The 25,399-nt window shown below is 48.2% G+C and overlaps 1 protein-coding gene across 5 annotated transcripts in view; it reads left to right on the top strand.

Moving 5' to 3' along the window:
• The window catches only part of Arnt2 (aryl hydrocarbon receptor nuclear translocator 2), a 144,959-nt gene extending 130,663 nt beyond the window's left edge, over positions 1 to 14,296 (top strand). For 4 of the 5 annotated variants that reach the window (XM_005006247.4, XM_005006246.4, XM_063250122.1 and 1 more), the window contains 3 exons: positions 343 to 493; positions 9,182 to 9,318; positions 10,792 to 14,296. In XM_005006247.4, the coding sequence (XP_005006304.1) occupies positions 343 to 493; positions 9,182 to 9,318; positions 10,792 to 10,890 (387 nt within the window). In that variant the 3' untranslated portion in view covers positions 10,891 to 14,296. Of the gene's footprint in view, positions 1 to 342; positions 494 to 9,181; positions 9,349 to 10,791 lie in introns of all 5 variants that reach the window. The other variant, XM_003475734.5, reaches the window with a different exon arrangement.
• Positions 14,297 to 25,399: the final 11,103 nt, after the last annotated feature.

Genomic DNA, 25,399 nt, shown 5'->3' with positions numbered 1-25,399 from the left:
TTGTGTGGTTCTGGCAGCCTTGTCCTGAGGAAGCTGGCTGGAAGTGGGTAGGCCAGGATATACTCAGCAGGATGCATCCCAGGACTCTTGTAGCTCCTGGGAGGGAATATAGGCCTTGGTGGGTGAGGGAGCATGTGGTGTTCACTAGTGGATCAGAAAACCCAGGTCATAGGCCAGACTTGCCCTCAGTGTCCAAAGCCTGTGCCCAGCCAGCCCTGAGAGCCATGGGAGCCCCAGTTGATCCAATGCCACTGTGTGGGGCACCTGCAGGGACAGTTACCAGGGAACCGGGAGGAGGTGGCTGGTGATGCCTCATCCTGATGGCTGCAAATCCCTTCCCAGTCCAGTAAGACCCAGTCATCTCCCTTTGGAATTGGAACGAGCCACACCTACCCAGCAGACCCGGCTTCCTACAGTCCCCTCTCCAGTCCGGCCACCTCCTCGCCCAGTGGGAACGCCTACTCCAGTCTTGCCAACAGGACTCCCGGGTTCGGTAGGTCGGAGGGAGGAAAGTGCTCAGGGAGAACTACAGAATTGTTTTCTGGGCATTCTGACTTGGGGCCATCTGTGTGCTCAGAGTACTGGGACGAGGTTCTGAGGTTCTGGGCTTCTCTCTCTGGCCAAGAAGAGGAGGTGCATGATGCTCCTAAGGCCCTGGATGCTTAGACTTGGCTCTGTTATTGGATTTTATCATTTTTGAGGCATGAGGACCATGTCCATGTTCTGATAACATCTAACAGCTGTTGTCACCCTTTGTGTCCCTTGCAAAGACTTCAGGCATTGAAGTCAAAGCCCTGTAGTCTTGTCAGAAACTGGAAAGGGCAGCTGTCTCAGTAACACCATAAAGCTCTTTATTTAGTACTACAAGAGAGGGATCATATCGCATATGAGAACAATTTTCTCAGCTTCGTTATTAAAACCTCAGGCTCTCGAGAGTTCTGTGTCTGCTCCTCCTGGGCATGGCTTGGGGTCAGCATCTCTGCATGGGCCAGTGCTCCATGCTACAGAAGAGGGCCACAGTGCTGTCAGTAATGATACCCAACTGGAAAGCATGATGCTGAGCTCAGGCTTTCAAGTTCCACTTGGCAAATCACAAGTTTTAGTGCAAGTGCTTCTCTGTCAGCCTCACCTCTGCCTTCCCCTGCCACTGGCTGCGCTTCTGCCCTCATCTGGGGCCTGGGCTCAGTACTTCCTGTCCTCTGTTCACCCCTGAGATCCTCATCCTCCTGCATGTGTAGCTCAGTGACGCTGAGGTGAGAAACGGAAGGAAGGAAGGAAGGAAGTAAGGCAGTAAGGAAGGAAGGAAGGAAGGAAGGAAAAAAGGAAGGAAGGAAGGAAGAGGCCTTTACCAGGCGCTCAGGTCAGCCGAGCTCTGGCTCACACCATCCAAGGCCAAGGTCCTGGCTTCCCCCATCCACTGTCACACACAAGAACACACCCTGCGCCTGACCATTGCCTGGGTGGCAAGCCCTTTTGGCCTCCTCCCAAGAGGGTTCTTCCCGAGGTGATCTTCAAAGGGTTGGGCACTTCAAAGGTGCCTGGGCACTGACTTATTCTGACTCAGCAAGGCCTGCACGTGACTTGGGTCCTGCATAGAAGCAGAGTAGGCACTGGCACAGTGCACACCCAGAGACAGGCACAGGCAGGTCAAGGGAGGCAAGCACAGTCATGAATCCCTCTCGTGTGCCTGGGAGCCTCTCATCAGGCCTTCGATGTGGTGGCCAGGGCACACCGGCTCCAACCATTTCGATTCATTTCCTGCTCTCATAGCCCCAAGAGAGGAATGCCGTTATCACTCTCATTTCACAGGTAACTAGACCAAGCCCAAGGCCTCATAGAGTAGTCATGCATGGGGGCCATCATCAGGAACTGTGCCCAGGACTGCCCAGAGCCCTTCCAGCCAGTAGGACCTCAGAACTGACACAGCCTTCATCTGCAATATGAGGAGGGGGTTGGAGCCCTGCAGGGAGGCCTGAGGACAGGCCAGTGTGCCGTGGCCTCGTGTAATTCCCCATGTGGGTTGGACAGAAGTAGTGTGAAGGGAGGATGCAGGAGCCAGACTGAGAGGAAGGACAGAGCTGTGGGGCAGTGGACAAGGTGCCCTCATGCCTGGCTGGCCTGTCCTCTGATGAGGGGGACTCTGGAGGGTAGAGAGGGGCATGGACTCCATACTGGGCAGATGGGGGACCAGAGTAGAGGATGCTGGAGCTAGGGTCAGCCAGCTCCATAGGGTATAGGACAGTGAGTCCTGGGCAGAGTTGGGAGAAAAGTGTCCAGGAAGAGGACTGAAGGCATAGGGTCCGGCAGGGAGCTTCAGGGTGAGACTCACCAAGTGGGTGCCACCAAGCGTCATTCCATGAAGGTTAAATTAACTGTTAAAACAGTAGTATGTACATTGGCAGTGGGCACAGGCCCTCACTCTACATATGCCAGTGCTGTTGTGGGTACAGCTGGGCTCCCAAATGTGACAGAGCCCCAGGGGACATGATCCCGCTGGTCAACCTCTTCAGGCACTGGAGCCCAGAGATGCAACAACCAGTCCTGCCCCATGGTCTGGCTGGCTGGTTAGGCGACATTCACTTATTAGAGAAGCCTTGCCAAATGTCACTCAGTGACAGCCCAGGGGTGACATCGTGGGCCAGGTGGCATAGATGTTACCTTAGGCCAGTATATCAGCAGCAGCCAGAGTTCACGTGCTGAAGATGGAAGGGGCCACGCCTGAATCTGAGCCTCCTGTGTCCTGTGCACTGGTTTTTACCTGAGCGTTTCCTCCACTTGGGTCTCCTGAGGTCCTGAGCTACCCAGTGTCACAGTATTAGCCTCACTTTCATTTTGGCTTGAGTCACAGCAAACACTGGAAGCCGGAAGCTGAAGTCGGAAATTACATGACCATGTGTCCTATATCCCCTGGACTGGTGAGCCCTGACTAGCTCAGGTGTTTATCTTTATGACCATGCAGGGGAACAGTGTGTACCTACCAGGCTGCATCAGAAGACAAGAACCAGGGGCTGGGGATTTAGCTCAGCGGCATAAGCGCCTGCCTTGCAAGCAGGCAGTCGTGAGTTCGATCCCTGGTACCGATAAAAAGGAAAAAGGAAAAAGACAAAAAATAAATAAATAAATAAATAAATAAAGAAGACAAGAACCACCCTAGTGACTTGAAGGGGGAACTTTAGGAAAATCTGGTAGAGAGGAGCCTGAGGTATACAGGAATAGCCAACATAAGCAGCAGCTTCCAGGTCTAAAGCAGAAGGGGAGTACCCAAGAACAGAAGTAAGACCTTGTAAGAGGAGACCCAGGCCTGTAAGGCCTAAAGCTCAGCCTTGATTAGGAAGGCTCGGCTGCCCCCCCGGACACAGGACTGACTAGCAGTGTGCAGAGGCACCAGCTGCAGCTGACCTCAGGGGTGCATGCCCACTGGCTGAGCTGATCTCTAGAAGGTGCAAGTGGCTAGAGCCTGTAAACACGACATACCAGCAGCCCAGAGTCACCCATTGGTGGAGGACAGTGCCTGCAGCTGGACTGGAGGCAGCTCTCTGGTGGCAGAGAAATGGTGAAGAGTGAGTGTTCTGGAGCACCTGCCCACTGCTGTTGAAGAGAAAAGTCAACTGGACTAGGAAGAGAAGCTACTTCCTCAGCGGTACCTATCTCTCCAGCGCTCTCCATCGACTGCACCTAATATTGCAAAAGATGGCACAGAAGCATTTATAGCAAGGATCCCCAACTCCAGAGTCATGGACCAGTACCAGACTGTGGCCTATTAGGAGCCAGCATGAACAGCAGGAGGTGAATGGTGGTCCAGTGAGTGAAGGTTCATCTGTGTTTACAGCCACTCAGTATTGCTCAAATGATCACCTGAGCTCTACCTGTCAGTTCAGTGGTGACGTTAGAGTCTCACAGAAGCTCAAACCCTACTGTGGAGTGCACGTGCAAGGGGTCCAGGTGCATGCTTCTTATGAGAATCCAGTGCTTGGTGATCTGAGTGGAGCTGAGGCGGTGATGCTAGTACTAGGGAGCAGCTGCAAATCTTGATGAACATTAGCAAAGGTCTGACTGCACAGAGACCATAATAAATAAATGAGTTGCAGACTCAGATCAAAACCCTACTGGTAAGTGGAATGTAACAATGGAGCTGCATCTGCTGGCAGGTTGTATAGGTGCGAGTGAGTTGATGTGCTTTCGTTCTACAGCTGCTTGTCACAGCAGGCTTTATGCCAGAATCTAACACTGATTAATAATTATTATAATCCAGCCTGCCCATTATTTTATTTACTACTTTCATCGAGTCCCCTTCCTGAACTGTGCACTTGTTTTAGTCACAGTTTTTGATAAGCCCACAAACTAACTTTAGCCAAAATGGGTAAAATATAAACAGTGCTGGAAAGCTTGAAAGGAAGGAAAGACATAATAATGAGACAGAAGACTCTGAGACTGCCAACAACAACAAAAAAGCTGCATTTAAAAGAAAATATCAAAGGTCTGACTTACATCATGGATTTGCTGCAGTAGGTTACTTACATTCTCCAAACCTGCTTTGTGCAATAACGTGACAATTGGCTATTCAGAGAAGCCACAAAAACATCAAAGCTGCTTCTCAACAGGAAGACCAAGCATGCCACACTGAAAGTTCTTAGAGTTTTTCAAAAGGAAATAACTGTGAGCATGAGGAACAGACAGTTATTGAAGACCACAACTTCATTGAATGTGTCTGCACTGAGAGCATCATTCTTAGCAGCAACAGCATTGGCAAAACTAAGAAACTCTTTACTGTTGGTGAAGAGTTGATCCTGCCTGATGCTGAGGACATTTGTCATGAACTTTTAGGACAGGCTTCAGTTCAAAAGGTGATACCTGTTTTTCTTCTGGCCAGCCACACAACTAGACAATTTGATGAAACAGCAGAAGATCTTGGGGCATAGTTGTTAGAAATGATTAATACTCACTGTGGTATGAATTCTACACTGATGAGTCTATCAATGTAAATTCTTAATGATAAAAAAACAGTGCTTCTTTTTGTGCAGTATATTTTTCAGGAGGAGGTGTATAGGGACATGTTATGTGTGTTTTTATTGCCACCAACACCACAGCTGTGGAACTATTCATGTCTTTGAATAATTACGTATCAGGAAAAGTGAACTGGCCATTTTGTGTTGATATATGTATGGAAGAAGCAGCTGCCATGACTGGACAGCTATCTGGTTTCAATTCTCACGTCAAAGAAGTTCTTCTGGTGCTTCTGGTCACTGATGTGGTGGTGCACACCTGTAATCCTGGCCTTTGGGAAGCTGAGCCAGGAGGATCACCGTGAGTTTGAGGCCAGCCTGGGCTACATAAGTGAGTTCAAGAGCAGCCTGCATTACATAGTGAGACCTGTCTCAAAAAAAAAAAAAAAAAAAAAAAAAAAAGGAGCTTGTAAGCCTATATACACTGTGTCATGTATAGAGAAGTGCTGGCTACCAGAACAGTGTCACCTGAACTCTACAATGTTTTGGAGGATGTGACTAAAATTTTCAACATATTCATAAAGTATGTGCTGTTAATGTCTGTTCATGCAGCAGTTTGAGGAGATGGATGCAGAGCACAACATGGCTCTCTTGTACCCAGTGGCTTTCCAAAAGTTGATCACTGTCTATGGTTTCTGAATTAGGAGAGCACTCCAGAGATTTCTTTTAGAAAAACAGTCACTACTGGTAACACATTTCAGTGAGACAGAATGAACTTACTCAAGTGGCATATTTGACCTGCTCAATGAGGTCAGTCTGTCATTTCAGGGGAGAATGAAACTGTGTTCAAGTCAGTGATAAAGTGATGGCACTCAAAGCCAACTGGAATTGTGGGTATGACGAGTATTTTGATGTTTCAAACATTAGCAGACATTTTGAAAGAGACTAAGCTAGGGACTTCTTTCTCCCAGTTGGTGCATGAACCCCTATTTCAGCTCTCAAAATAATATGAGCATTACTTCCTAACCACAAAAGACCCTAAACTGGGAAGGAATGGTCTGCAGCCCATTTATGAGTAAGGCAGGTGAATCAAATTTGTTCATGCTGGAAGAGGATTTTTTATTTATTTGGAAAAGGATTGACTGCTTGAGATAAAAAATGAATGTGGTCTTAAAAGTATGTTTGTGATAATTTTAAGCCTTCATGGCTTTTGAATTAAAGTCAAGGAAGAGTATCCTGAGATTGCCCCCAAATCACTAAAAAGCCTGCTTCTATTTTTAACATCCTATCTTTGTGAAGCAGGATTTTCTGCAGTGACAGCAACCAAACTGAGCTTAGGCTGGACATCAACAACACACTTCAGGTGTCACTGCCTACCGTCACCTTCAGATGAGGGCATCTAGTTACTGGAAAACACCGAGCCAGCATTGTAGTTGAATTGCATAATTAATTATATTTTACAATGTAATAATAATAGAAGTAAAGCATATAATAAATGTAATGTACTTGAATCATCCGCAAACCACCTCACCCCATCATGGAAAAATCATCTTCCTCAAAACTGGTCCTTGGTGTCAAAAAGTTGGGAGCCACTGGTTTACAGGATCACAAAGCAAACCTGAAGGGGGGATTTAGAACCGTGTGGCAATCAGCTAGTAGCTAGCAAGAGTGCATTCGGTCTGTATCCCCAGATGTCAGCCTGTCTATCTGATTTGCTCACCGATACCGCATTTCTTGTAGAAATGCAGGAAACCAAGCACAAAGTTCTGGGACACAGAAGTGGCCCCGAGGTGTGACAGAGGCCAGGTTTTCATCCCCTGACTTGCTATAAGTAGTGCAGTGCTTCCCTAGCAGCGTGCTTGCTTCCAGTACCAGCAAGCACAGACGTGTCCACGCCTTCCTAGTCAGGTGCTTCAGTTCAAGACGAGGTAGCTAAAGCGGCTCATTCATGCATGACACAAAGCAAGTCAGATCACAGCAGATGAACTGAAAGAGCAAGAAACATCCATGACGTGGCCCTTCCTTAGAGAACCACGCCCACCTGGCCTGCCTCACCTGGCCAGGCTGACTCCAGAAGGAAATGGAGGAATGTGTTTGGCCATTCTCCCGGTGAGAATTAGGGTGCATCAGGAGAGCAGAGCAGGAGGGCAGCAGCTTGGAGATCTGGGGATCCGACAGTTGCAAACGAGACTTTCTGTCTCTTCTGGATAGTGCTGGGAAGGAGGGCAGGAAGTCTGGAGAATCCTGATCTTTGCTGAGACGTGCCCAGAAGGCATTTATAAGGGAATGAACTTTCCTTCTGGTGTCTCCATTGACTTCATCTCAACCTTTACACTGTAGACTTTGGTGCTGGATCATTCTTTGTTGGGAAGGGCAGTCTCTTTATTGTAGGGTGTTTAGCATTATTTAGAACAATAAGAAATGTCTTCACACATTTCCAGATGTCCGCCCAGGGCTAGCACAGTCATCTTGGCTGAGATACTGAGCTAAACCCAATCCCATAGCCCGCTCTGAGCAGGATCTCAAATGAGCTTGAGTCTTGGAGTGATTTCTAAATCAGCTGAGGCTCACAGGGAAAATGTTGCCTACGAAGAGTGAAACTACAGCATCAAATGTCAGTTAAAAGAAAGCAAAATGCCACCCCTGCCTCCACTGTAACATAGGAAAGCACAAACTCTTCAGGATTCTGGCCCAGGTTCTGGAAGCTCACCCAGCTGGCCCAGCTGGTAGCTGCTGTAATGCAATCTACGAGGACACCCTGCCTGGTTGGTGGCCTGGGCATCCAGCCACAGTGGCAACAGCCTAAGTTTTGTTCAAGAGCCACACCCCAAGGAACTCATGCAACTACACACATGGCCTTTGGATGTCAGAGACTATGGGACTCCTTCTAGAAGTAAATCTGTGTATGCATCACCACCTGACCATGTCTGTCAGTGCTGCAGGTCACCAGGTGGTCGTTCTGCAGGTCACTCTTGTTATCTCGTCAGAGACATCACTGATCCTGTTCAGATAAAGTCTTTCAGTGCCTCCTGGCTGGGGCTGGTTCCCCAGTGGAAGCCTATGGGAGTAGTGGGCTCAGATCTCAGGCTGCGACAGGGAACGGTACCCCCTCCTGCACTTCACAGAACCCCCCGGCTGTCCTCGTCATGAAGAGGGGTTACTCGGGAGTGTGTGTTGTACTGAAGCCCTTCGTGTCTCAGGCAATGTGTGGGGTGTGGGGGTTGACTTGCCCCTTCTGGGCACTATGGGCTTACCTCGTGGTAACTGGGATGGGAGGGCTGTGGGGGAGGTTTGCCTGTGGTTGGCGTGGCTCTGGGAAATGGCAGACCTGGCAGGATGGAGAGCCCACTGCCCCTCTGATGAACACTGGCCAGGGATTTAAAGTGGGAAAAGTTCCTAAGCTGTTTGATGTGCCTTACTGTATCCTCCCTAAAAGGCTATTTTTCCTTAAGAATTCTTTGGTTACATCTCAAAGATATTTTAGACCAAATTCTACTCATTTTCCTTATTTTCTGTTGTCTCATTTGGGTGTTTTTCATACACTGTAGACAGAAGCGAAGTACTCTCATTCATAAATTGAGTTGCTGACTCTCCCGGAGGAGCTCACCATCCCTATGAGCAGTGCCTGGTCTTTCCCTCACAGGCGACACAGAAGCCCTTGGCCAGGGCCTGGCAGGAGAGGGCTGAAGGTGCCTCAGCAGGGCCTGGGGGACATTGGGCAGCCCAGCTGGAGTGAGTGATCGTGTGCGAGGCTTGTGGTTCTCAGGAGCCCTAGGGGACTGTTGCCTGGGTAGGGTCACTGGAGAGAGGCCCAGGGCAGGGGCATCTGGAGGACAGCACTGCCCTGTGAGGAGGGGGCTTCTTGCGTCCTCTGTGGAACCCACGAATGTCCTACTGTCCGGGTCTCCTCAGAGCAAGGCCTCTGTGAGTGACCACAAAAAGTGTGGGAGCCTCTGCCGTTTGGAAGACACACGTGGCCACCTGGTGGGTGTGTCCCGTGGAGAGCAGAGGACTCTAGGTCTCTCCCACCCACGTGGTTCATGGTCTGTCAGTCAGGGTAGGTGGGAGGGCTGCTCTGAAAGGATGGGGAGTCTCTGCTGCGGGAACACAGTGGGGTGGAGTGCTGCTGGTTGCAGGAAGAGGGAACCCAATTGGGCCCTCTGAGCCACAGTGGTTCTTAGGTGTCATGGAGCCAGGGGTGGCTTTTAAGGCAGTGTCCTATGCATCGGCTCTTTCAGCTGAGAGTGGACAGAGCAGCGGGCAGTTCCAGGGGCGGCCTTCCGAGGTCTGGTCACAGTGGCAGAGCCAGCATCATGGGCAGCAGAGTGGTGAGCAGCACCCCCACCAGCAGCCTGGCCAGACTGAAGTGTTCCAGGTAAATCGAGCGAGCACCGCCTTCTCCTAGGTACCGGCGCCTTCTCTCTGCTTCCTTTCCCCCTCATCCTGCCGCACACCGCCTGCCCCTAGTGAGCCAGCACACATTCTGGCTGCCCTGGGGTAAAGGGAGGCAGGAGTAGAAGGCCCTGCAGGTACCTGTGGGCGACACACAGGGGAGGCCAAGCCAGGAGACCCTCCCTGCCTAGCACCAGGGCTTCCTGGAAGGCTGGGGGAGCAGAGGCTGCGGGCCTCCTGGCTCTGGTGAGTGCACAGGCCTAGAGCTCAGGGCCCTTGGCTGAGATAGGCCACACCCAGGACAGGCCAGCAGGCCCTAGCTTGGCTCCTCCTGGGGTTAGACTTGAGATGGTCACTGATGGAGGCAGGCCTGGTTTCCTCTGTGCATGGGACAGACTCAGGCAGTGGGAGTGGGCACTGCCCTCACCCCAAGTGCTTCAGCTCCTGTTTCAGCAAGAATGCTTTCCCTGGAGGGTCTGGGCAGGCTGTGAGCTGGGTGACCCTCAGCTACAGCCCAAAACTCTGTCCCAGTGCAGGGTGCACAGGGAAGGGTCACATCTGAGCCACTCAGATCACTTCTTCCTTCCTGAGGGCCCATGCCTCCATTGTCTCATCCTCATCATAGCTGTCCTGAGGGCAGGGCAAGAGCATCCTCATAGAGGAAGTCCTAAGCCAGGTGCCCATCAGGAACCCACCAGGACAGCATCCTCTTCAGTGTAGAGGAGTCCTGGCCCGGCCCCTGGCTCCTCCCCTGCACAACTGGAACTCCTTAGGGACCTACCCTGCATAGCCTCCTTCCTTGGGGACCTACCAGGCAGAATTTCCTAACCAGGGTCACCATGCTAAAAAGAATTCTTGGTCAAATAAGTTTATGAGACACTGGTTAAACAGAGTTACTCAGTTTTTTTCTTGCGGAGCATATCAGAACCTTTATTATCCCAGTGCGGCCTGGAGTGCTGGGAGGTAGCTGAGTTTGTTTCCCAAGCTTATTTGTCCACAAAATTCTTTTCTCACGGACCATCACAGGAGCTGGGCTTTGACAGAACACCCAGTGAGACTTTGGGGATTGCCGCTCCTGTTTTCTGGACGGATAATTTGAGTCCAGAGCATCTGAAGGACTTGCAGAGCTGCAGGCTGACCCCAGGATGTAGCCCTGCCCTGAGATCTCTGCAGTCCCGCTGTGCCCACTGGCATTGCGTTTCTGTTGTGTATTGCTCTTTGCGTGGTTTGGGACTGGGTCTCCTGCTCACTTTGTTTCCCGGTCCAGTGATTCACCTGTTGCCCCACTAGTCCCCAAAGCAGTCCCCAGGAACCCCTGCCATGCAGGCTGGGAGTTTTCCCTGCCACCTGCTAGACAGATGGCTGCAAGGGTGAGTGGTGGGTGGGGCTTGGGGATGTGCCTGGTTTTCAGGGCGAAAACACTGACCCCTGTGGCTTGCTTTCTTTTCTTCCGCAGGACATGCTGCCCATGCCAGGAGATCCGACCCAGGGGACTGGCAACTATAACATCGAGGACTTTGCCGACCTAGGCATGTTCCCGCCCTTTTCTGAGTAGCTCTTGGGCAGAGCGAGGCTCCCTGTACAGGGCCACGATGGTTCGACATCAACACCCAGCTTGCCCTGCCACAGGACCCCACTGCAGTGCCCCTCCCCCCGCGCTCCCCCAGGCCTGGTACTGCTTGGCTCTCACCGCAGCTGTGGCTTCTCTATCGCTACTGACCAACCCTGCTGGGTGTGGGGCTTGGTTGTATTTATTGTATTCTATCTGTACGCGCTCTCCGGCCCTCAGATGTAGCTACAAATATCCCTTGGTCGGCACTGTGCACCTTGAGAAGCTTGATGCCCAGAGCAGCAGTGGGCCTGCCTGGGGTGCCAGAATCTGGCTTCTGCTTGGTTTTCACAGCTGGTGGCTGCTGGCCGGGTTGGGTAAGGGGCAGACAGGGTCAGGGCCTTTGTCACGCCCTGGGGACTGGGAGAGGCCCACTGCCTGCTGCTGTGCCACTGGGTCTATTGTGACGTGGATGTTTGTGCTTTGTGTGGTGAGATGTGAACTGTCTGTCCTGATGAGTGTGTTGTGCCTCGTGTCTGTCGTGTGTGGCCCGAGTGTGTGCACAGAAATGTGTAGCTCCTGCCCCTGCTCTTACTGAGGATACTGACACAGGCTGGCAGGGAGGTAGCTGACAGGCTGACCCCGGTGTCACCAGGAGCTGAGGCTGAGGACCTGCTCACTGTGAGGGGTCAGTTCTTCAGTCTGGGCTGCTGCTTCGGATCCAAGCTCCTCTGCAGGGGAAGCAGCCCTTCCCCCTTCTCAGAGCCTGAAGGTCACTGTCTTCTCTCACCGACAGCAGGGACAGGACACCTGGCTTCCTGGGTTGCACCCTGTAGTGGGAGGTCACTCCTATGTGGAGAGGGCCTCCTGCCCTGTCCCCCAGTGAGGATACAGTGCAGCTCTGTGTGGCAGAGGACTGGCTCCAGCTCTGTTTGTAACTCTGTTCCTGCCACATACTCATCAGGGCTCTGAGTTCTCAGCAGTCTCAAGACAGGAGCACTGGCTGACTTCTAGATGCTTCTGTCTGCTGCCTGCAGAGCCCAAGGGCCCTGGCTCGTGGTGTTTCATTTTCACAGACCCTGTTTTCTCTACTTCCCTCATTTACTTCTTTTCCCACTGGTCACCTCATTCTCTCACACCAGCCCCTCCACCTACTGATGCCCATGTGGGAAAGAGGGCCACCCTTCGAAAAATCCTGGGGTCCCTCCCAGAGTCCTTGTGAATACTGCACAGCATTGTGTCCCTGCCCATGGGTCCCCAAGATCAAGGAATGAGTGAGTGGAGGGAGCCCCAGGTACAGGGAGGAGCTCTGCACTGTCAAAGGCCTGCCTTCTCTGAGCTGTCAAAAGCCAGCCTCCCCAGCAGGATGCCCTGCCCCAGGACCTGGCCTTCTGTGATCCCAGCTCTGAGACTGCCAAGCCTGGCACTGCAGTCTCTAGCACAGCTTTTAGTCTTCTTGTAAATAGTGGTGACTGGGTCCTGAGTGTAGATGTAGGTGTTTGCTCGATCCTCAAAGGAGCTGTTGCCTCTGGGGAAGTGGAGTCACCACAGGCAGCCCCAGCTCAGGTTTCTGGTGCCACCCAGCACCATCTCAGTGCCCAGCAGCCTTGGGCTTGCCCTGAGCAGTGAGCTTTATCCTCCTCCCAAAAAGGCACAAAAATAGCCTTTGGAGCGAAGAAGTGTTCTTAATGAGAAGGAGTAGACTGCGTGTGGCCTTTAGCTTGTGAGTTTGGAGGTTCATTTTTGCCCTCTGTATGGCAGAGGACAGTTAGTTGGGTGATGCCAGAGAGCAGCCAACCGTGCTGCTACGCTGCTGGTCCGTGCTAGACCCAAGGCATCCGTAACCAGCAGAGAGGACCTACTCTGGCCACCTCCCACCTGTGCCTCCGACCTTAACAGGAGGTCAGGTTGCCTGGGCCTGCGATTTGTAGCCCAAGGAGAGCTGTGACCGCTGAGTCTGACTTCCTGCCTCCCCGCCTTATCCTGGGAGCAGGGTCTGATGGCAGGTGTGAGTCCTATGTCTTTTCTGTCCCCCACTCTGTATTTAGTGGTGATTCTCAGAAACTGTCCTGTGGCCAGTAAGAAAGTAGACCAGGGGTGACAGCGAACAGTCCAGGACTGGGAAGAGCCCATAGAGGGCCCTGAGGCACAAAGGGGAAGAGCATAGCCCTGAACTGCAGGCTTGGTGTCCTGGTTTGGAAAAGAGCCCCCACACCATCCTGCTGGCCCAGGAGGCCAGTACCACCCTGCCAGGATGGGTCATTGCCAGGGGGAGGGGAGGCTCCTGGATTCCTGTAGTAGTGAGACGCCTCCACATTCCCAGATGTGCCCTGTTCTTCTCAGGCTGAGAGCTATACCATGGCTACTATCAATGAGGACACACTGAGGTGCTACCAGGACTGGCCATGATGGTAACAGTGGCCGGGATGGTTCTAGAGCATGCTGCCCACAGGTCCCTCTGCCCTGGTTTGTTGTTAGCTCTGTTCAGGCAGTGAGAGTCTGTCACAGGTGACACATTGTCCTCCACTTCCCAATACAACAGTTCGGCCTTCTGGTTATTTCATGAGTAGAGAACAGTGCAGAGTGGGGAGTGCCGGTCTCTAATAGAGCTCACCCTAGGATACTTAGGTCTGCTGTGTCAGTACAGTGACTGTGTGTCCCCTAATTAGCCATGCTTGTGGGTAACAGTGCTGTGACCAGCCTGGCACAGGAGGAGGCAGGCCCCAGGCAGCAAGGAAGGCTCCCTGTCCTGCACACAAGGGGCAGCCATGAGCCCATGTGAGAGCCAGGCATGCTCGCCCATTGGAGCCATCTGCTCGTAGCAGTTACCGCCTGACACTTAATCAGGAACCAGCCAGGTGCCAGTGATAGAACTGATATGCTCTTTGTATGACTAGAAAGGGAGCTGGTTAGGATGTGATTGGGTCCTAATCTTCAGAGGTCCAACTTCTCCATCTCTGCCAGATCCCATGCACCAGGATCCGTAAGCAGTTTGTCTGCCTTCTCCCCGCCCAGGCTCCAGGGGACCTTGCAGGGCATGTGCACGTTTTTGCACCTTGCACGCCTGGGTCTCATGGCTGGAGCTGCTTTATGGTCCAGCAACCAGCCAAGGCCTACAGGGCACCAGCTAGCAAAACAGAAGCTTGACAGGTTGGGCCGGAGCAGAGCAGCTTGCTTCATCTAACAATCGGTTTTCTTAAAAAGATTTCACAAGCAGGCTTCAGTGGACAACAAGCAATCATTACACTCTTTACCTTTCTTCTTATGGATGTGAACTGTGCTGTGGATAAATCATCATTTGTATTTCTTGAATGTTCTCCATGACTAACAGTTATTAAGTCGCTGTGTATATGTGTAACTAATGTAACTGCCTCTGAAATTTTCATTACAATAAAAATGACTTTGCTGCGCACCAGCTTTGTAATGTACTTACTCATGGAACCTGCCCTCGAGGTTGGGCGCATCCGGCGTGGTCCCCTTACTAAGCCACTCTGTCCGAGTCACTAGGTGGTAATGGGCCATCTTTGGGGTTCTAGGGACTTAGGATGGAAGAGAAAACTAACAATTCTTGAGCGCCTAGGTAAGGAAAAAAAATTTTTTTTTTTTTGTCTTTTTCCTTTTTATCAGTACCCAGGACCGAACTCACGACTACCTGCTTAGGAAAAGCTCTTTAGGAGCTTCTTTGAAAATACTTCTGTTTTAATCATTATAGATCTGCGAGCTGGGACTACTACTCCTGGCTTATGGATAACTGGCAAAGTGGCTTCTCTGAGAATGCACAGAAGGAAGTGATGAACACAGGGCCTGACCCTGGGTCTCTCTCCAAAGCCCTGTCGATACATTATCTGTTTCAAACACTCATTATTTTTTAAGTACTGAAGAATTAAACTGGTGTCTTAATTTAACCCTAGTAAACTAACAGATTCTAATTTTTCTCTTGAAAGAGGACTATGTGAAGACTCTTCCATCAAACATTTAACATTGTTTTACAGCTTTACTGACTGATTACAGACATAAAATACACATATTTAAAGTGCACAGGAAAAAAAATGGATGTGGACAGCTTGAATGCTACACCAAACGTAACCCATCAAAAAAAGTAAATTGACAAACTGAATGCCATAAAAGACAAAGATTTATTTCTCAAGTGGTAGTTTTAAGAGAATGAAAAGATAAGTCACTGGCTAGGGTGGGGGGACAATGCAAATCATATCTAAAGAATATTTAAAATTTAATGACAATTTAGCACAAAATAGGCAAAAATATTTAACATATACATTCAAATTATACCGCAGAAGATGTGCAGAGGCCAGGAAGGTGCAGTGGTGCCTAGCAATGGCTGCAGCTACTCCAGTGGCTGAGCCAGGAAGATCACCTGAGCCCAAAGCTGAGGCTACCCTGAGGGACATAGCAGGAGTCTATCTCAAAAATTACATAGAGGGCAAATAAGCACATGAAAGTAATGATTAATAGTATTAGTCATCAGGGGAATACCAAGGAAAAGCTCGACGAGATAGCATTCTAACATTTGACTAAAATTTAGCAAGTGTTGTTCAAGATATGAAAGAAGTAGGAGCTCTCAGGAGCAAAGTGGTGCTGCCCGGCTGCTGTGCAAACAGTTCAAAGGTTTCTTGTGAAGTTAGACATCATTTGCTCTGTCACTTGGCCTTCCCGGTGCAAATCTTTTGCCCAGTGGAGACAGAACACAGGTCCTACACAAAGACCTTGCAGGAATCTCCATTGCAGCCTTATGCACAATCACCAGGGATGAGCAGCAACCTAAGTGCTCACACACAGGGTGGATGAGCAAAGCCTGCATGCGTGGCCACATGATCGAACACTGCTCTGCTGCAACAGCAAACAGTGTAGACAGAAGCAGCAAACAGGAGACACAAAACAGGCACTGAGCAGAGCAGAAGCCAGGCACATAGAGTGAGCGATCGGATTCTGCAGAATCCAGGAAAGCCAGGCCCACCCTGACTGGGACAGAAAGAAGGATGGGGGACAAAGGCTGAGATGACAGCAAGTCCCAATTGAGTGATAGAAAGTGTACACAGAGGACAAAATACGTCAATCCGTTCACTCAAGAAGAGCATGTTAAACTGCAGCGTGCTCAGATTTTATCCAAATAAAGACAGGATTCAAATAATCAGCTGAGTTTTTGATAGAATGCATCAAGATGACCCCAAATTTCCTATGGAATAAAAAGGAAACATGGTAGGCAATATATTTTACTGAATGAGATTTAAAGAGGAGAGAAAAAAGGAAGAGGAAAGAGAGCAAGTAGTCATCCTACCAGAGAGTGGGAGGTTTCATAATGGAAATTGTGGGCTTGATACAGAGGTAGAAACAAGATCAGTAGAACACAGCAAAGTCCCTAGACATCCGCACACATCAGGAAGAAGTCTCGTTGGGAAGAGGTGGTGTCAATAATTACAAAACGGTTCTCAATAAACAGTGTTGGGGGCACATACCCAGGAAAAGAAATGATGGTGTGCTTGTCTTAAAGTATGAGGCATGATTGAAAACGATGGTGAGTGCTTATGTTTTTTAGTTTATTACCGTAGAAGACATCGCCATTAATCCCACTCAAAATACTGCCTCTTGGTTCAAAGGTGCCATCATTCTCGCCACTTGATGGCAGTTGGCAGCAACATTCACTGTATTTTTGATCATACCTCAAACGTGAAGACTTCTAGGACTGCTCTACAGGAGACAAGAACGATGGGGTAAGTGTGCTCAGGTGAAGGGAGGATTCTGAGGGGGATTCCTGGCCATGTGTAATGTGATACATTTTTTACTGTAATAAATTTTAAAAATTTAAACATTCACTTAATTGCAATCACCCCTCTGTACAAAAAATGAATTATACACAGGTGAAAACATCTCAGTGTTAACAGTAATATATGTAGGGCATTTGGGGCAAAAATCTTGGAAAATATATTTATCAAATCATTAGTAAAGATTTCTTAACCAAGGAACAACGATAATGATGAAGTAAAATATTGATAAGCTAGAACTCAAAGCCCAACTGAAAAATGTAAAAGAAAGCCAGTTAACTGGTAGAAAACATTTGAAATTTGTATACCCAACAGAATAAATAGTATTCAGAATATATGAAGGATTTTCACAATCAATTTTTAAAAATATGTCTCAATGGATAAACAAAGTGTTTGAGTTGTCAGTTCCTACATACTTAAATGACATTAATTTTGCCAGAATTAATTGAACTGTATTGGCAATCAAGGGAGATGACAAATTAAAACAAAATAACTGTTACTCAGATTAAGTCTGCAAACATAGCTGTTGATGGGGAGAGGGAGAAATGGGCACTCTTTCTAGGTGTGTGTGTGTGTATGTGTGTGTGTGTGTGTGTGTGTGTGTGTGTGTGTAACTGATTGATTGCTAGGAGTGCCCTGGGTGTATCAGGAATGTCAAAGCCAGGCAAACCCTGTGACATGGAATGTAACTCCAGGAAACTTCTCACAGGTGCAAGGGGAGACTTTGAGTTAATCTTGATGGTTAACTTGATTGGTTAGATAGACATATGAATCAGTGAAGCACAATTTTAGGTGCATCTGACTGGGTCATGAGTGCGTGACCTTTGGACTATATCCGGTCCCTGGACCTGTCTTCTTTGGGATTTACTCTGTACTTTGCTTCTTGGCCACCATGAAGTGAGCAGCTGTGAGCCCTTTCACTGTGATGTTCCTGCCTTGGACCAGCGGACCATGCACTGATACCTCTGATATCACGAAATTAAATCTCTTCTCTTTTAAGTTACAGGTGTCAGGTGTTTTGTTCCAGCAATGGGAAAGCTAACTAATACAGACACATATACAAGGATATTCCCTGCTCTGTTAGCAACAGTGAAAAACTGGAAAGCTATGTTTAGTAGAGAAATGAACAAACTGTGATCCAGTCATATGGAGGAACCTAGTACAGCATTTAAAAGAACTTGATGCAGAATTCTAGAAGTATAGCATTGAATTGAAAATGATGTGCATATTTTATAACTCAAAGTACTAATATATTTTGTTTGTGATTAGATAATTTTTAAAACTCCTAGATAGATATACCCAACGCTGGAGAATAGTTTGCTAGAGAAAAGAAACGGGCAAGCGATTGACAGGCTGAATTCCTCAAAACAGATTCAGAGAGAAAGGAGGAGAGAGAGCAGAATTGGCAGAAAGTAAAGGGAACAGGACAAGCATCTGAAGCAATTACGATAAACTGCTAAGCCGCTGCCTCGCCCCAGGACTGCCCATATGGGCGCCTGTTAGGTGTTCCTCAAATCTGCCACTTAAGGAAAATATTTGATAATTGAATGAGAATCAGAAGGCAGATAATTCAGTCTCACACATAGAGAAATGCAAATTAAAGTCACAGCAACTTGACATTTCTCACACCAATGGGCTGGCAAAAGGAGTTTTTTTTTTTTTTTTTTTTATCGGTACCAGGGATCGAACTCATGGCTGCCTGCTTGCAAGGCAGGCGCTTATGCCGCTGAGCTAAATCCCCAGCCCCCAATTACAAAGCTTTTACAACTGTCTTTGACAATAATGTGGCAGTATCTACTAAATTAAATAAAACTGTATTTTCAGCTACCTCACTTCTAAGATCCATCCCCATGCAATTTTGTACTGGGGAACAATTGTAAATGAAAGCCCACTGATAAAGAAGTGAATGAAAAATTGGAAAACACCCTTATCGTTACCTCAAAATCTTAACAAATACAGGAAAAGTATAAATAATATTAATCTACTTTGATAAGCCAAACACATCCAAAGCATGATGTGTAGATTCATTGTGAGCTCCCATGCATGAGTGCATGTAGAAAGTGTGTGAATTTTTCATACCAGGTTGTGTTTGGAGAGAAGTGAATTGTCACATAGACTGTGGAAGCAGAGAGAATAAGCAAAAATGAAAATAAATATAATATTGCATTTATATAAAATTACTCATGTGCTCATTTATATGCATAAAAGATGTATAAAAATATTTTCATGCTAGTCTCCATGGAGCCTGACAATTTCCCTTTCATTCGTGTAGCTTTTAGTATAACTTACTTTGCAAGGAATACAATGTATATTAGTTATAAAGTCATAACAAGTAATAAAAAGCAAATTGCCTGCCAGAGTAAGAGGAAAATAAACGATCTGTCACTTTACTTAGGAATGTGCAGAATTTAGGTGTCAAAGGGCACAAAGGTGAAGCGTGATCCACGTGACCCCACTGCTCCACAGAAACAGTCCTGGACAGAGGGGAGGAGCACAAGTGCAGGCAGTGACACGCAGGGGGGGACAGTGTAACCAGGAGCCAAGCACTTGCTGGGACCTGGGCTGAGATTTCCCCAGACCTCCTTTAACTGAAACAGTCATGGACAACAAACAGAAAATCTGCTCTTTACGTAGAACAGTCATGATTGTTTTCCAGATTTTACTGATAATGTGCAGAAATTGTTTTTAAAAAGGTACAGAGTATAGAAAACTGAGAAGCATGGAAATGCTGTATGCTGTTTCACTCTTATTGATGAGCGGGCTGAGTGGGGGATGGCAGGGAAACCTGCCTGGGGGAACAGGGCGTGAATCACCAGCGCCTTTTCTTGGGCGCCCAGATCCAATCCCCAGACTCCTCTCCTGAGAGTGGTGCAGGAAAGTTGTCCCCTGGTCTTTTCTGAGAAAAATAGTGGCCCTGTCCACCCATTGGGAGCTGGACACTCGGGCTGATTTCTCCTGCACACACTGTTTTGCATTTTCTCTGAGGCACTGTATGGCTTCTCTCACCAGCTGTGCTGGGTGACCTCAGGGAGCCCTCCCCGAAGGAATGCCTGCTCCCTGGAGAGGCCAGGCCAGCAGACAGGACACTACAAAGGGTGAAGGCTTCAGGTAGAGGGCGCCCTGTCCTGCACTAGCAGAAGAATCACTTAGGATGTGATCAGCATGAGGTCCCAGAGGAGCTTTCTCATGGAGGCCACCTAAGGGGCTCACAGCTCATTGGCTCAGCCTTCACTGAAATCATTGAATGTGCTCTAACTTATGAGGTACAGCCTTTCATCGGGACACAAGATTATAATGCCAGGGACACAGCCTTCCTCTGGCTCCAAAGTCACCATTTGTGGGGCCCTAATTTGTTCCACACACTTTACACAGAGTCAAATCTAAGTGCCAAAAACAGAGAGAGATTTGTGGTCTGATGCTGAGGAGGCGGGGAAAACATTTCTCTGTGGTGATTTATTGGTGAGAAGCTGATTTATTAGTCACACCCCTTGAGCTCAGGGCACGCATCTCTGCATCGCCTCATGGCATCTTCACACTCAGATGTGATCTGCAAGCTCCCACTGTGAGTGTGTCTGGGTCCAAAGAGTGCACACATAGGGAATGATCTCAGTGATGATGTCATACGGGTGTCACTGGAAGCCTTGGTGACCCCTACGGCAACATGCAAGGTGAGAACCTAGAAACAGGACTATAGAAATTATCCTTCTCAAAAAAGAAACACCACGAAAAGGTTTCTTAAGAAGCTATAGATAGAAGGAGTTAAATCTTTACTTTTCAATAAGAATAAATTAATATCTTAGTAATATTTGGCACTTGTGTCTCCCCAGCTCTGGGAAGAGCAACTCAATCCTGATACCTGGGAATTCCTAGTTGTAGCAATGAAAGCCTCACATTCCTGGAGATGCCTCTGGTCCCATGAAAACTAGGATGTTTGGTCAGCCTTCCAAGACCCTAGCAGTGGTTGGGAGAGAAGGAAGAACCTTGGAGAGGAAGGAGAAATTGGACGGGATTTTGCAAGACTAATGCAGGCAAGAGTTGGCATGGGTTTCAGAGATAACTGGGACCTTATTGTCCAATGAGGAAAGGGGTCCAGAAGTTCCAAAGCATTTTGTTGTGTTTCCCTAGCAAGACAGGAAAGCTTCACTCAGCCAGGAACTTCTGCATCAACAGGGCAAAGAACCAGACCCAGCAAGACCCTGAGAAAGGCTGGAAGTCTCCTGCACTGATTTCATCTCACCAGATACATGGACAGCAGCCCCCTGGCTCTTCCCAACAGAGCCCAAGTGGGCCACAGGTTCTGCCCTACCTGTGTCCCCATCTCAGGGGAGCTGCATGTGAACCCAACCTGGAAAATCTGTCCAAAGTGGAAACTCTGATCTTTGAGGCTGGATTTTCTGAAGGGAATAGTATGGTTCTCTCCAGAGGAAACCCACCATGGAGCCTCTAGGATCTCACAGGACCTCTGGCAGGGCAGACACAGGAAGGGAGTTGGAGCAGAGATCCTGGAGGGATCAGATAGTGCAGCTGCTACTGGCACTGGGCTTGCAGTACAGGACAAGGCCAGCAGCTGTGGTCCCATGGGTGTCACAGCAATGGCCATCTACCAGGTAGCTGAAAGCCACAGAAGTGGATTGCCTCCCAACTCTGGAGACTAGAAGCCGGACCAGAGGGTTTGGCAGGGCTGGCTCTGCAGAGGCTGTGAGGGAACAGCCACTTCATTCAACCAAGGGGCAGAACCCAGTGGAGGGGCAGTGTCTGCTAATGGTTCAGAGTCCACTATCGGAGCAGGTTCTTCACAGAGCTGTTACAGACAGGCCTGTGCATCTGCCCAAGGGGCACAGCAAGAGCAAGGCTCTGAAGGAAACTTGGCCAGTCAGTCAGGAGAACCAGTGGTTGATTTCCCGCCTCTTTGGCTCTGGAGGCTACAGGCGATCCCAGCCCTTCCTTGGCGTTCAGCTGCTGCCTCCCGCCTTGGCCTCATCCTCAGTCTGTCTCAGTTCTCTCAGAAGCAGCCCAGACATCGAATTCATAGTGCATGCTAAATCTAGGATGATCTCATCTCCAGATCTTAATGACATCTGCAAAGATCCTCTTTCCAAATAGGTCACATTCACAGGTCACCAGGGTTAGACAAATCCGGGGGAAATGCCTTTCAGCCCAGTACACAAGGTGAGGGGGAGGGGATTGCCAGGTCTCCCCCAGAGGTAGGCAGGACCCCAGAGGCTATCTCAGAAGTGCGGAGCCCAAACGGAATACACCAGCAACATTTTGGCAAGGAAGAGCCCAGGAATTGCAGGTGTGACTTCTCTGTGAAGCTGCAGATGAGCAGAGACAGCAGTGCACGGGTAGCAGAGTGACAGGACACTAGGCCAGCCAAGACGGTGGAGGCCACCAGTGGCTGGTCATCCTCAGTACCATAAGGGAAGCTCAGAAACTTGTCCTGAGCCTCTTAAACCTCAAAGAACAATGAGACTGTGTGGCAGTGGCCCCTATTTAGCCATAAGAAGGACAAACCCTGTCCTCTGCTAATGTGGACAGGATGGAGTGAAATCAGTCAGACTCAGAAGGACAGGCATGGAATGACCTCACTTCTGGGGGTGCTAAGGAGCATCTCTGGCAAGTGGAAAGCAGAGCCATGGCTACCAGAGGCCAGGAGAGGGTGGGGAGGGACAGATGTGTCAACGGGTACGGACACACACTTCGGAGGAGTAAATGCTGGTTTCTGCTGCACGGAGAGGCCAGAATCATTAGTGATATGGTACTGGATATCCCACAATAGCTAGGAGACAGCATTTTGAATGTTCTCACTCCAAAATCGTGATAAATTTTTAGGTGATGATAAACTCAAAACCCTAATTTTTTACTTTGCAGTATCTACAGGTATCAAACACTACACTCCCATAGACATGTACAATTATTATACGTATATTGAAGCAAAATAAAAATAAAGTAATAAAAATGTTCTTAAAATTAGGCACAAATTTGATAAGTTTATTCATCATAGCCAAAAACTGTTCTTTATGGATTAAAAGGGAAAACTTATGATGTGACCACATCACAGGACAGTACCCGGCCACCAGGAGAAGTGAACCAATCATGCAACCTGGAGGCCATGGTGCTGGGCAAAAGGCTAATCCCAGGGGCACACGAGGGGTTCGGTGTGTTGGAGAGTGCAGGGATTTTACATCACTGCAGGGCTGGGGCTGGGTTAGTGGCAGTCAGCGCTGTGGAGGATGGCGTGGCCCTGAGGACTGACAGTGTCCCGTGGTGCCATGCAGGTAGGTGTCTCCAGGTAGCTACAGGGCTGAACACAGTACAGCTGCATGGAGCAGTTCACACACACACACTCACAGTGACCAGCGGGCTTATGAGATCTGACCAAGCATAATGGCCTGATGACAGTCGCACTGCTTTCTTGCTTTCCGTATTGTCCTGGAGCTGTGTTAATGAGAGGGCACAGGCAAATGGAGAAGGTGCAGGAGACTTCCAAGTGCATTTCATTGCAATCTTCTATGGGTCCATAACTGCAGGTTTTTCCTAATGAGGCTGAAGTAGAGTGGAAACATCATTTATTGGTAAATATGTTTCTAGTTCTTTTTTTCTGTCCTTTGCTTTGCACTCTTGTAAAGTTTAAAGAGTATAAGTTGAACTGTGATAGTTTAAAGACCACATGGACAGTGACAGCCATGGGAATCCACAAGGATGCTCACAGTCAGGCTGAGCCTCGGTGATCAGGTCTTGGTATGTAACTGCTTGAAGAATAAATGTGAGACCCCTTTCCCACTCAGAGATCATTATTGATCTGTGTGAAGTAGTGGGTCCTTCCTAGCAGGCTGGAGAAGAGCAGGGCAAGTTTCTGACTATGTCAGTACTGGATCCTCAGTCACATGGACCTATGTACTGCCAATGCACTTATCCAAGCTAGGAGTTTGTATATAAATATTAGTAGAAGAAAAAACAAAACCCACAGTTTTACTTATGTAAGTAAATAAAGCTTAATATTATCCAGGACTTTCTCCACCCCACCTTCCCCTAACCTCTGGCAGCAAAAACAACTTTTCTCTATCCTGCCCCAGGGCAGAACTGGCAAACACAGGAAGAAAACAAGATGTTGGTTTGATGGTTAAGTGGATTATAGCCAAGTACAGTCTTAGTGACATTTCAGTCACTATGGATCACATGGACTATATTTCCCTGAAAATAAGACCTAACCCTACCATGACATTTCAGGATGCTTCTAATATAAGCTCTACCCCAGGTAGATGCATTTAGCATGTTTGTTATAACACATGACAGATGTATTGAATTTTAAATAATAATATTACTCATGACTTAATATAAATAAATAACATCAACATTATTACTTATAAGAAATGATAACAAATTATAATTATTTATAAATATTCAGGTGAGTACTTTTGTGTGAGAAGTTAAACACCTACGTGAACAGATGAAATTGAGAATTACTTCCAAATGACCACAATGCACAGACATTAATGTGCGTGGCTGAGAACACCCTGACTGAGAACGTCCGGACGTGGATGTGTCTAATGTGAGTCTTCATAATCCTGTACATCACATGTTACGGTGCTGCAGGTGGCCTGGACAGCCTCGTGCATGGAGGCTCTGTCCAGAGCCCTGTCTGAGAGACTGAGGGCACTGGGTCTACAAAACAGAATTGCAAGAAATTGAGACCAGAAATCGGGAGAGTTATGACAGGATTCCAGAAAAAGATGACATGACTATTTCATTAAATATAGATGTCTGTACATGAAATGTAGGTTGTTGTACATAAATGTAGATTTTTTTACATTAATCTCCTGAAAGTAAGCCCAACTGTGTCTTTTAGAGCAAAAACTAATATAAGATCTAGTCTTAATTTCAGGGAAATACAGTAGAATGCTGGTCTCATTAGATAAATGAAGCTGGAAAAATTCTATTCCCTAGGGTTGTCACAGCTGTTCTAATGTGACTGCAAAGTGTCATCTCGTGTGCACCTCACCTCTCCATTGTGGCAGGAGTCACAGAGGCGCCAGCGTCCAGGGCAGTGTAAGAGTGTACCACGTCCAATAGGGATGAAGCCAGCCTCTCTGACCGTGTGATAGTTAACTGACTCGATAGGTATCAACTTGAGTAAGAAATATCTGCCAAACTGTGTCAGCATAGTTCTGGTTGTGGCTGAAGGGATTTACTGAGGACAGAAAACCCTCCCTGGTAGATTTGTCCCCTTAATGGTATAAAAGGGAAACAAAGGAAGGTGCCCTTCTGTTTCTTGGGAGAAGTTCCAGTGTTCGCCTTCACCTTGGACGATGTCTCCTGTCTTCCAGCGCCGACCCTTCAGCCTCTTGATTCAGTCTCGCTTGGGACACTACAGTGAGCTCCAGGCCTTCTGATCTCCAGGGTGCAGACAGAACTTTTGCACTCTTTCACACCTGACTCTATGAGCAACCCTGTAAGCAGATCTTGTAAATCCTCACATATTTATATCTTGCAGGAAATCTACTTCTCTACTAAGTCCTGACTGACGCAGACAGGATAATATCTATCACTAAATGACCTCTGATTATTTAAAACATAGAGAAACAACAAAGTATTTTACAAGAGCTTGCTTTATTGAAAGTGAAAGTAGTTTTCTAGGCATTTTGAACGCTGGACTTCAAAAATGAAAGGCCAAGTTCAGAGCGCGGAGTGGAGTTTTCTCTTCCACCAGATGAGGGGGACATCATGATGACCCG

This window comes from Cavia porcellus, unplaced genomic scaffold (genome assembly GCF_034190915.1).
Source record: "Cavia porcellus strain 051 isolate PalLab524CR breed Dunkin Hartley unplaced genomic scaffold, mCavPor4.1 scaffold_6, whole genome shotgun sequence".
NCBI classification, from domain to species: Eukaryota; Metazoa; Chordata; class Mammalia; order Rodentia; family Caviidae; genus Cavia; species Cavia porcellus.
Note: the sequence above shows the minus strand (reverse complement) of the source record. Positions and strands in the feature narration are given on the sequence as shown.